This window comes from Petromyzon marinus, chromosome 18 (genome assembly GCF_048934315.1).
Source record: "Petromyzon marinus isolate PM22_M1 ecotype Great Lakes invasive population chromosome 18, UKy_Petmar_22M1.pri1.0, whole genome shotgun sequence".
NCBI lineage: Eukaryota > Metazoa > Chordata > Hyperoartia > Petromyzontiformes > Petromyzontidae > Petromyzon > Petromyzon marinus.
In genome coordinates, this window is record NC_133684.1 from 7,033,208 (window position 1) to 7,045,574 (window position 12,367).

Below are 12,367 nucleotides of genomic sequence, written 5' to 3' on the forward strand. Positions count from 1 at the left end.
TTTTCTTCGCTTTATGCGGGTTCGGTTTATGCGATTTCGCGCTGTATATCTGGCTAACCGATCTCTGCCCCGAATTCGCGATATGCGGTTTTAATTCGCTGGGACGTGGGACAGCGTTGTTTGTGTACTGTGTTGTTTGTGCATTGTGTTGTTTGTGTATTGTTTGTGTATTGTGTTGTTTGTGTATTGCGTACACAGACAACGTTGAGCGCATCCACTACCACACAAAGGGCGGGGAACCTGTACTTTATCAACAATGTTGAACGAGATCAAGACTAATACGTGTCTTTGTCAATCCACTGCTTGGAGGTATTGGGGGGGGGGGGGGGCGGGGTGTTGGCCATACTTCACCACGGCTGATCAATGTGAATGAATGAACATGAACATTGAGAGGGGCGAGGCACCCAAGATGGGTGAACGTATCGCCCGCCACTGATGGCAGCCGTGGTATAAAATAGAACTCAGGATGCCAGGTTCACAGCACAGAGCGCCCACAACCAATGCAACCAACCGCTCCACGCCTGCACTCCCCACGCGGGTGGTGATTCCATGTGCAACGGACTAGGACCATATCTCGAAACGTTGGCCTATGGTTATTTTTTTATTCTTCTTAATTTAAGTCAACGGCGTTGTTATCGACGAATGTGCTGAGCGTCTCGTCTGGGGGCGATGTCAAATCAATTTTCGGTGGAGGATGTGCGCCATCTGCAGGTGACATCCTTGTTCAATCCCTGGCCAAGGATCCCATTGTCTGTTGTTGGTGTTGGAGGCGGAGTCGTGGGGTGTTGTGGCGCAGCGGTTAGAGCGCTCCGCGCTACGAACCCGGCAGAGCAGAGTTCGATTACCTGCTCAAGGCCACCAACACCGGTGACGATTATCTGAACCGGTCATGGGCCTCCCCGAGATCGACTCAGCCGCAGATGAGTACCTGGTGCGGGTGTAGTAAACATCGCCGCTGGGGAGACAAAGGCGGCCGGGCACAAGCGCTGTGGCCTGGCGTGGTGCTGGCCACCCACACCCTCGTGCGCCGTTGCGGCCTTCATAGGTGCTACTCGCTAGCAGCACTTGCCCCGACAGTCTGTTAAGGCTATATGGGGGATCTGTGTCTTTGTGTGTCTGTCGCTCCACATGAAGGCGACCCGAGGTCGATTCCCGCTCACCCGCAGTCTCCTCGAAGAAGAAGAAGAAGAAGCAAAATCAGCGGTGAAAACGAACGAATCCATGAATTAAACGATGAATTAATTAGTGAGGCATCCCCAGAACTATCGTCAAAAAATAACACTTCTCGCGGGATGTATTTGTTAATCCACTGCTGGATGAATGCCTACCCTACGCCGTGTTCGGTGTTGACCATACTTCACCACGGCTGATCAGTGTGAATTTGTGAACATTTAGAGGGGGGGAGGAAGCATCCAGGATGGATTGACATATCGCTCGCCACTGACAAGGAACGTCACGTACATTCCGCCCATATTTTGTCCTCACTTTTGGATACACCAATTCTTCGAAGTACGTATAGGATTCATTCATATATGGCACAATAATGCGTACATAATTATTGTTATGGATAGGCGTACCGACTAGCTCTCTTAGTGGTAGTACCGTACGCCAATAATTATTCCTCTGTTTAACACGTAGGCTTTCGCGATCAGAGACGAATTACCTAAATTATCAACAGAAGGTGTATATCGGATTAATTGTTTATGTGGCAGATGCTATATTGGACAGACAGGACGTAACATCAGCATAAAACTAAAAACACCAAAGAAATATTAAATTATCTCAAAACACAACTGTCGGCAGTGGCAGAACATGCTTGTCAACAAGGACACTCAATTGATTTTGATAACGTTGAAGTGTTGTGTAAAACTAATTATTACTGGCCAAGACTTATTAGAGAATCCATTGAAATTGAGAGAAATATAAATAACCGTAGGGAGGACCATCCTGAAGGTTTCTACCCGGCGCAGATGTTCCATTACAGGGGGGTCCACGTTTCATAAGCAGAGGGGAGGGAGGGCATGCATGACTGTGGCTGAAAATAATTAAATCTTTGCGTGGAGCAACAGACAAGCAAATACAAAGCCCCCCCCCCCCCGTATAGCCTGAACAACACCACCCCCCGGTCGCCTTTGTCTCTCCAGTGGCGATGTTTACACATCGCACCAGGTACTCATTTGAGGCCGAGTCGACCCAGGACCGGTTCAAATAATCGTCACCGGTGTTGACCGGGAGCGGGGATCGAACTCGGGTTCACCGGGTTCGTAGCGCAGCGCGCTAACCGCTACAACTACCGCACACACAAAGACAAAGATCCCCCGTATAGCCTAAACAGACTGTGGGGGGGGGGGGGGCAAGTGCTGTTAGCGAGCACCTACACCTATAAAAGCCCGGCACGGCACACGAGGGGATGGGTGGCCAACACCACGCCGGGCCGCCTTTGTCTCCCCAGTGGCGATGTTTACACACCCGCGCCAGGTACTAATTTGAGGCTGAGTCGACCTAGGGGAGACACCAACGCACACACATACATGAACATACGCACCCCCCTCCTCCCCCGCTTCCACTCCGCCCACGTCAGGGTGAGGAGTAAGAGGGGAGGAGGAGGAAGAAGATAAAGGCGTTGTAGACGCGTCACGAGTGTTGGGAAATTCCTGAATGTTGCGATTTTGTTATTTCCCGTCCAGGGGCAGATAAAAAGGAGCGCGCCTCGCTGAGTTAGAGGCAGAGACCAGCCGAGAGAGGAGGAGGCCACTCATCGCCAGCGAGACCCAGAGACAGCAGCAGGAGCAGCAGAGCGGCACTCACTCACAGGCAGCAGCAGCAAATTCACCGGCACCACCGACAACTTTCAGTACCAGCAGGAGCAGTATCAGTTAGCAGCAGCACTAGAAGCAGCAGCAGCAGCACTAAACTCAGCTTCAGAAGCAGCACTAGAAGCAGCAGCAGCAGCGCTAGAAGCAGCTTCAGTAGCAGCACTAGAAGCAGCAGCAGCAGCACTAGAAGCAGCTTCAGTCGCAGCACTAGAAGCAGCAGCAGCGCTAGAAGCAGCTTCAGTAGCAGCACTAGAAGCAGCAGCAGCAGCGCTAGAAGCAGCTTCAGTAGCAGCACTAGAAGCAGCAGCAGCAGCACTAGAAGCAGCTTCAGTCGCAGCACTAGAAGCAGCAACAGCAGCACTAGAAGCAGCTTCAGAAGCAGCACTAGAAGCAGCAGCAGCAGCGCTAGAAGCAGCAGCACTCGCATCACCAGCAGCAGAAGCAGCCATGAAGCACGTGAGCGAGCTGGGCGCGCAGTACGAGCGCGAAGGCTACGTCACGGCGCTGTCCGTGCTGAGCGAGGCGGAGCTGAGCGCCCTCCGTGCCGGCTATGACGCCTGCGTGACCGAGATCGGTGAGTGGCGGGCCACGCGCTCCGCACTCGTCACTGGAACCCCCCCCACCACCCCTCACCCCGCCCTCACCCCCCCTCACCCCCCCTTCACCCCCAGCAGCCTATCCCCCACCGTCTCTGCTCATACGTACACTCACCCCGCCCACCCCGCCCCCCTGCGCTGTGAGAGAAGTGCTATTGACCGAAACGTCGACCATTGTGTATTCCTTTTTCTTATTTATTTTTTTTACCGCCACGCTGGTTTTGGTGAATTTGTTGGACTCTGCCCCCTTTCCGGCCCCCTCTATGTATGCTGCTGAAGAAGGGCCATTGCCCGAAACGTCGCCTAGTATGTAATGCATTCGTTTTAAAGACCACAGCGTTGTCGAACACTTGCCATGCACGTAGTTAGTAGCAGCAGTATTAGTAGCAGCAGCAGTATTAGTAGTAGCAGTATTAGTAGTAGCAGTATTAGTAGCAGCAGCAGTATTAGTAGTAGCAGTATTAGTAGTAGCAGCAGTATTAGTAGTAGCAGTATTAGTAGTAGCAGCAGTATTAGTAGTAGCAGCAGTATTAGTAGCAGCAGCAGCAGCAGCAGCCACCCGTGCTGAGAGCACGACAATCCGGGCTTCATTCCGCTGTGCTCGCTCGCCAGGCTCGGCGAGTTCCCCGTCCCGGAGTGCATCTCGGGGTGATGGGCGCTGCCGCAGGGGATTGAACGAGAGTCGAGGTCGCGTTGGTGCGAGATGTCACGAATTCGTTCCGTGACTGGCGCGGTGATGTCCTGTGCCCAAACAACCATTTGGGGGATTCCACAGTCCATCCATAAGACTGCTGCTGTATTGTTAAGACCCCCCCCCTTCTCCCGAAGGGATGATGGGCTGAGTCAACCACCCCGCTCCCAGCACCCCCACCCCCCAAGACCTCGAATCCAAGTGTCGCTCACTCTTAGTCGCTCTTTAAATATTATACTTCACCAAAACGGTCACCAACTTCTCATCTTTAAATCTCAATCTCACCTGCCTCGCGTCTTACCGGCTTGGATCCTCACCTCTCCCTCCTCACATGCCTCACCGCTTTCACCTGCCACTCACATCGCCCTCACCCCCCCCTCTCCCATCTGTCACTCACTCCACACTCACTCCCTCACCCTTCTCTCCAATCTCTCACTCTTCGTCGTCACTCTCCTCACCTGCCACACCCCCACCCCACAACCCACCCACTCCCTTGTCCCTCACCTGTACGCAGGCATGGAGGCTGCGCAGTATTCTCTCCACAACGTCCACCTGCAGCAAGCCTGGGTGATGGAGGCAGCGGCTAATCCCCGCGTGGTGAGCGTCATGCGTGACCTGCTGGGGCCAGACGTCGTGCTCCTCGACTCACGATTCATCTGCAAGTTCCCCGTGGCCCAGGTGGCGGGCGAGGGGAAGCCGGCTCCCTACGTTGCCTGGCACCAGGATATCAGGTGAGGTTAAGGGGGGGGGCGGGTTCGGGCTGGGGCTATGTGCGGTTAACAGCGAGTACGAATAAGTTAAGCAATGTGTTCGTTATGACAATGGAGCACTCCTGCAAATGGGATAGAGGAGGTGGCCATTGTGATGTCTTCATGGTCCAAACTCCTCAGAATGTTGTTGTTGTTGTTAATTAGTCGCAAAATACTAGAAATATGTCTTGAGACTCGGTGGTTATAATCGCATTTTCATTCATCATATTCTTCATCATCATCATAGTGGCACTGATGGTCGTAATAATAACAACGCAACATCGTATTTCCATTCATCATCATCGTCATCATCATCATAGTCACTGATGGTGGTGCTGATGATCCTCACGCACCATCGCAGACAACATCTCATTGCCTGCGTCTCGTGCGATCGTGCTCCCAGGTACTGGGGTCTGGACGGAGGCCCCGTGGCCTCCATGTGGCTGGCTCTGGACGACGTTGACGCAGAGAACGGAGTCCTCACCGTCATCCCTGGTGAGGAACCAACCCCACTCTCAAACCTTGACTGCGGAGAGAGCAGTGATTACAGCTATACACTAACCACTGCGCTAACCCTTACAACAATCCAAACAAAGACAAAGATCCCTCCACATCCCCCTAGCCTAAACACACTTTTGTGGCAAGTGCTGTTAGTGAGTAGCACCTATGGAAGGTCGGAACAGCACACGAGGGGAGTGAGTGGGCAGTACACCACGCCCGGCCGCCCAAGTCTCCCCGAGCGGCGATATATTTACACGCAACACTTCCAGCTGCTCATTTCATGCTGAGTCTACCTAGGGGCGGCCCGGGAACGGTTCCGATAATCGTCACTTGGTGTTGGCCGTGAACGGGAATCGAACTCGGGTCGCCGGGTTCGTAGGCGCAGCGCGCCCACCCTCTGCGCGACCCCTAACTCACGATCCGTGGAAGACATCTCATGGACTCCCGCGGGCATTGCCGGAGCCATGCGGCTCTTGAGTCGGGTGCAACCGCGACAAACAAAATATGAACAGAGAAACATCTTAATGCGACGAAGACGCGCAACAGAAACATCCTGGGATAGACCAGCAAATCTTCCTGGAAAAAAAAAACCCCCACCGTATTACAACGCTGTGTTGCAAAAATCCCAGTGTGATGCAAGTCAAACAACAACAACAGCAACCATGAGACAATTTAGATTAAAGTTATCAGGCCAACTCCGCACTTCCGCAAGAAACATGGCTTAACCGTAAGTTTTCGAAATCACCAAAATAAAGCTATAAAAAGTGTCTTTAACCCCCTCTGACCCCCCCTCTCCGCTTTCTCCCTCCTCTCTCTCTCCCCCTACCCTCTCCCCCACCCCGTAGGGAGCCACAAGCAGGGGGTGCTGGAGCACCGCGTGGCGCAGGCTCCGGGCAACCTCCTCACCGCGAACCAAGAAATCCCCGAGAACCTCGTGGACACGACACTCGCGGTGCAGTGCCCGCTCCGCGCTGGGCAGATGTCGGTGAGCGAGACTCACCCCAGTACACAGCAGTACTCACCCAGTACAGAGCAGTACTCACCCCAGTACAGAGAGTACTCACCCAGTACACAGTAGTACTCACCCAGTACACAGCAGTACTCACCCCAGTACAGAGAGTACTCACCCAGTACACAGTAGTACTCACCCAGTACACAGCAGTACTCACCCAGTACAGAGCAGTACTCACCCCAGTACAGAGAGTACTCACCCCAGTACACAGTAGTACTCACCCAGTACACAGCAGTACTCACCCCAGTACAGAGAGTACTCACCCAGTACACAGTAGTACTCACCCAGTACACAGCAGTACTCACCCAGTACACAGTAGTACTCACCCCAGTACACAGTAGTACTCACCCCAGTACACAGCAGTACTCACCCAGTACAGAGCAGTACTCACCCCAGTACACAGTAGTACTCACCCAGTACACAGCAGTACTCACCCAGTACACAGTAGTACTCACCCCAGTACACAGCAGTACTCACCCCAGTACAGAGTAGTACTCACCCCAGTACACAGCAGTACTCACCCCAGTACACAGCAGTACTCACCCAGTACAGAGTAGTACTCACCCCAGTACAGAGCAGTACTCACCCCAGTACAGAGCAGTACTCACCCAGTACACAGTAGTACTCACCCCAGTACAGAGTAGTACTCACCCCAGTACAGAGCAGTACTCACCCCAGTACAGAGTAGTACTCACCCCAGTACAGAGCAGTACTCACCCCAGTACACAGCAGTACTCACCCCAGTACAGAGCAGTACTCACTCCAGTACAGAGTAGTACTCACCCAGTACAGAGTAGTACTCACCCAGTACAGAGTAGTACTCACCCCAGTACAGAGAGTACTCACCCCAGTACAGAGTAGTACTCACCCAGTACACAGTAGTACTCACCCAGTACACAGAAGTACTCACCCAGTACAGAGCAGTACTCACCCCAGTACAGAGCAGTACTCACCCCAGTACACAGCAGTACTCACCCCAGTACAGAGCAGGACTCACCCCAGTACAGAGCAGTACTCACCCCAGTACACAGCAGTACTCACCCAGTACAGAGCAGTACTCACCCCAGTACAGAACAGTACTCACCCCAGTACACAGCAGTACTCACCCCAGTACACAGCAGTACTCACTCCAGTACACAGCAGTACTCACCCCAGTACAGAGCAGTACTCACCCCAGTACACAGCAGTACTCAACCAGTACAGAGCAGTACTCACCCCATTACACAGCAGTACTCACGCAGTACACAGCAGTACTCACCCCAGTACACAGCAGTACTCAACCAGTACAGAGCAGTACTCACCCCATTACACAGCAGTACTCACGCAGTACACCCAGTACAGAGTACCATGTGAGCCAGTCCTCCGCCTCCCCTGGGTCATCTCAGCCTCCTCAAATAAATGAGTGCCTGGCGCGGTGTGTAAACATCGCCACTGGGGAGACAAAGCAGGCCGGGCGTAGTGCTGGCACACCCACCACCCCTCATCGCGTGCCGGGCCGGCCTTCGTCGCCGCTCGCTGACAGCACTTGCCCCGGCAGTGCTGTGAAGGCTACACGGTTGTGGGGATCTTCATCTCCTTTGCTGTGTCTGTGTTGTAGGTGCACGATGGGCTGACGGTCCACGCGAGCGACCCCAACTTCTCCCAACGCCGCCGCTGCGGCCTCGTGGTCCGCTACGTGCCCACGTGCGCGCACCCGTCCGACGTGAGTGTCACTCCACACCCCCGACCCCGTACCCATCACAACCCGACAGCCGCCCCCCGTGTCGATCCACTGCTGGATGACGGCCTGTCTCTACGCCGCGCCGCGTGGGTTGATTGTTGGCCGGTTGCGAATTCCCCCGGGTTTCTGATCGCCGACTCGGGTCGCCGTTCTGTCTGGAGTTTGTCCGTTCTCTCCTCCTGTTCTCTGCATGGGTCCCCCGCCCCCGAGTTCACTCCGGTGTCCCCTCGTGCAGCTGAGGAGCATCCAGTGCCGGATGAAGCTAGTGCGGGGCACGTGGAATACGTTATAAAGGGGCCCTAAATAATAATAAAAAAACACATAAATATTAAAACACACACTTTTTAACTTGCATAGTCAAGTAATTTTATTTTTTCATTTGCTATACGGCCAGATAATACGACAAATCGCTAACCTTAAACACCCAGTCGTTCGTAAGCTTTTAAGGCGGTATAGTACTATAGTAATAGAACAAGTGCAGAATCACTGAATCGGAATTGATAGCTTGAAAGCATTTAGCGCAGCGTCCTTGAAAGTGCGGGGGCCCGTAGCATTTGTAGTAGCTACTACACGTAGTAGCTACTACGTGTAGTAGCTACTACACGTAGTAGCTACTTTAGCTACTTTTGCTCCTAGGATAATCCACCACTGGGGGCATCGCGTTTGCGAAAAAAAATCACCGCAGGACTCCACTGAATAAAAGTGTCGTGAGACTCAGCGAGGCTTTCGTGGGTAAACAAGCGCAATGAATGATGGTTAATTACGATGCTCAGATGGTGATAAGATACATTGGACAACGATATATGTGTGTGTGTGAATGTTTAAACTTATTTCGCACCGTATGCAGCCAACCGTGCTCATCGGAGGTGCGTGCATCAGCTAGACCAGGGGTCGGCAACGAAAATAACAAGAAGAAACATTTTTATTTGTTTCTAATTCGCTACAAAAAAACCCTAAATATTTCAAGAGCGGCAATGCACGTGGTGAATAGGAAACGGTGGTCCTTAATAAGAAACGGTCACGAAGCGGTCCTTCAAGAGTGGCACGCGACTATGGAGCCGCAGGTTGCCGACCCCTGAACTGGATGATAATGTTCAACGGAAAAGAGGACGATGATGGTGCAGGTGGTGGTGGTCATGGTGATGATCAAGATAATTCATGGTAATGATTTTTTTTCTTGCAGGACCCAGATCGTCCACGCAAGTTCCCCGCCACCGTTCTCATCTCCGGACAGGACAAGTTCGGTCACTTTGAGGATCACGCGCCGGCATTTTTCAACAAAGTGTTCTAGAGTCTGGATTCTGGAATCCGGATTTTTTTAGATCGGATTCTGGAGTCCGGGTTCTAAAGCATTCCGGATCCTGTAGTCCAGATTCTATGATCCGGATCCTGGAGTCCAGAATCTATGATCCGGATCCTGGAGTCCAGATTCTATGATCCGGATCCTGGAGTCCGGATTATACAGTCCCTATCCTGGAGTCCGGATTGTAGAGTTGGGACCCTGACACCCAGGACGTCTCATCGTCACCTCGTTTGACCTCTTAACCTCATCTCATCATTATTATTGTCATAATCGAATTGGATATTGTAATGAAATTGATTGACCATAGGTCTGTATAACTTAATGCGTGTTAATGGCTGGTTACATTAATCAAACTTTGTATAAATCCCTTGCATTAATTAGTACGTTATTACTACCTCTATGTAACATGTGTTGACAGTGACGGAACACAACCTCAGCGCGTGTAGCATGGACGGAGGCAAGCTACACGCACGAATATTGTTAACCATTAGCCGACCTTAACTGTCGCTGGTCAATATTTGTCCACGGAGAAGTGGCCTTAGAGGATTGGTGTTATGAGCGGCCGGGCGCAGTGCTGGCCGCCTACTCCCTCGTGTGCCACTGTGCCTGCCTTCATAGGTGCTGCTCGCTAACAGCATGTTACATGCTATAACGAAAGGGGGAGAAGGGGGGGGTCAATGTCTTTGGTGCAATGGTTTGCAGCGCACTACGGCTCTGAACGTCGGCCACCTGAGTGCGATTCCCACCCACGGCTAACATCAGTGGCAACGTGATGCCAACCCGTACTGGTCAGCGTGGTGAAGTATGGTCAAAACAAGCCCACGCTCCACACGGCGTGGGAAGGCCTTCATCCAGAAGTGAACTAACAAAGGGCTGTACATTTTTATTGGTGATTGTTAATTGTAGAATACTTTATAATTTGGGGGGGGGGGGGGGTAAAAGATTTTTAGAGGGGGGGAATCAACAATTTTTGGAAACTTTAAGATCAACTATTTACCCCACACTTTCTATTACTTTTTGATTCAGAACTTCGGCAAGCCTCCTGTAATTTTGTTGACGGATACATGGACAGCAAACGGAACGCCGGGCTTTCACAAATAGCTTAGTATTTGAGCACTTATATGTTCTGTTTTTTTTTAAGAGAAAACAAGCTTTTTAATATATTTTTTATTCCGGGCAAAGCCGGGTACTTCCTGCTCGTACTTTGTAATTTGCTGCAATTTTGCGTAAGTGTATGAACAGGGTGTGCAATCGGTGGCAAGAGTTTCTCCACACACCGTGATATTTTCCGTGCAATAGATGTGAGTAAAATTGGATTGTGCTGGGTTGCACCCCCATCGATCGCGAGCAATCGCGAGGAATCGCGAACAATGTGTGATATAATGGATAGCGAATAAGTGCAATGATGCCTACGCAGCAGCTCTTTGCAATCAAGCGGCCACTGCTTTAGACACTCTCGCTGTCATTAATTGGTTTAGTGAACACACAATGTCACGAAATATCTTCCCAAAATAGACGTATGTACTTTTAACGTCATATCTTGAATCTTAAAACGCCGAAATGAATTTGCGACGTTCTTACATTCAGTCATTGACTCAGCTCTCCGCCGTGTCTTGGGGTTATTTTACACTGCAACTGTCCTAGAGAAGATATTCTGTTCACGATTTTATATATATATAAAGTGCGCGAGATTGCGTACGAAGAGTTTAGTTGAACCAGGTGAGACCCAGGCGAGATCAAGAAGATGATTGTGTTTGACGTTATCGATTAACACACCTGGCTGTAGATGATATTGGGCGTATGTGAATTGTTGGTTAGTGGAAATAATGGTAATGTATAATGATTTTTTGAAAATAAAACAAGACTGTGTTGATCCAAGTCTAATGTTGGTCGTTTTTATCACTTTGTTAAAAGAATAGGCGCTTTAGCTGGATATAACACCTGTCCCTATTGGACGAGTGATTAATCCAATCATTGTGTCTATGCATGCGTGCGTGTCAGTTTGTGTGTAGGTGTAGTGGTTAGCGCCACGCTGCACTACGAACCCGGCGATCCGAGTTCGATTCCCGCTCACGGCCAAAATCTGTTACGAATATCTGGTTCTCAGTTTCCCCGAGGTCGACCTAAATTTTAGCTTTGGGGAACAAAAGGCGGCCGGGCGTGGTGCTGCCCACGGGACAGACCCAGATGACTGGCAGATGCACCACCTGCGCTCCCCACTGTGCCAACTTGCTGTGTTTTATACGCCCGGCGCTCCGCTCGTTGTAGTGAGCATCGCTCCTCTACCCTCCGCAGTTGTTGGAGGGGGCGTCCTTCACGAACCTCCTCCTCGACAGAAGCCGATCTCAACACCGCTGGTTCCAGGTTCCAGCCATCCGCATTCTTCTGTGCCGCGTCAGAAGCAACCGGCCTGTCTGTCCTGCCGCTTGACTCGAGAGTGGCAGAGTGAGTGGCAGAGTGAGTGGAGTGAGTGGAACGATAGCTCCTTCAAAGGATCCCAGGGGGTAGCTCTGGGATATCCGCTTCCGTGGGCCCTGCGAGAATTCCCCGTGGATTCCCTTCGTCTCGTGGCGTCACACCGGTAGCACAATCATAATATAAATGGGGCAATTGAGTCAAACAAAATATAAAAAAATAGATAAATACAAACGTAAATATTGACATCGTACAAACAATTTGACTTCGAATGAAACAAAAATTCGCGGACGCAAAGTCGCATCGTTTATCGTAAAAAAAATCCACTCATTTTCAACATTAGCTTCATTACATCTTACTTTTCGTGGGAGAGTTTTAAAAACGAAATGTAGGCACCGAGCTGCAACTAAGCCAGCAGACCACTGAGCACCTGGGGTTGATTCCCGGTTTCAGCCGGCGGTGGTGACAAAACGGGGCCCTCGGGTTTGTAGTGCGTTGATGGCGACGTTCCATCACCATCAACGCGCTACAACCTGCCCAACAAACGATAGCGCGCACGAAACG

General features: G+C 51.3%; 1 protein-coding gene and 1 long non-coding RNA gene across 2 annotated transcripts; both read left to right on the plus strand.

The window, feature by feature from the left end:
• The first annotated feature begins 2,685 nt into the window (after positions 1 to 2,685).
• Positions 2,686 to 11,261, plus strand: LOC116943646 (putative alpha-ketoglutarate-dependent hypophosphite dioxygenase). Its single transcript, XM_032956680.2, has 6 exons — positions 2,686 to 3,390; positions 4,618 to 4,834; positions 5,256 to 5,347; positions 6,199 to 6,338; positions 7,963 to 8,067; positions 9,269 to 11,261. The coding sequence occupies exons 1-6, from the start codon at positions 3,264 to 3,266 to the stop codon at positions 9,374 to 9,376; spliced, it is 789 nt and encodes a 262-aa protein (XP_032812571.1). The 5' UTR covers positions 2,686 to 3,263; the 3' UTR covers positions 9,377 to 11,261.
• LOC142925083 (uncharacterized) lies at positions 6,345 to 6,759 on the plus strand. Its single transcript, XR_012942183.1, has 2 exons — positions 6,345 to 6,472; positions 6,556 to 6,759. It is a non-coding gene; the product is annotated as an uncharacterized LOC142925083 (long non-coding RNA).
• Positions 11,262 to 12,367: the final 1,106 nt, after the last annotated feature.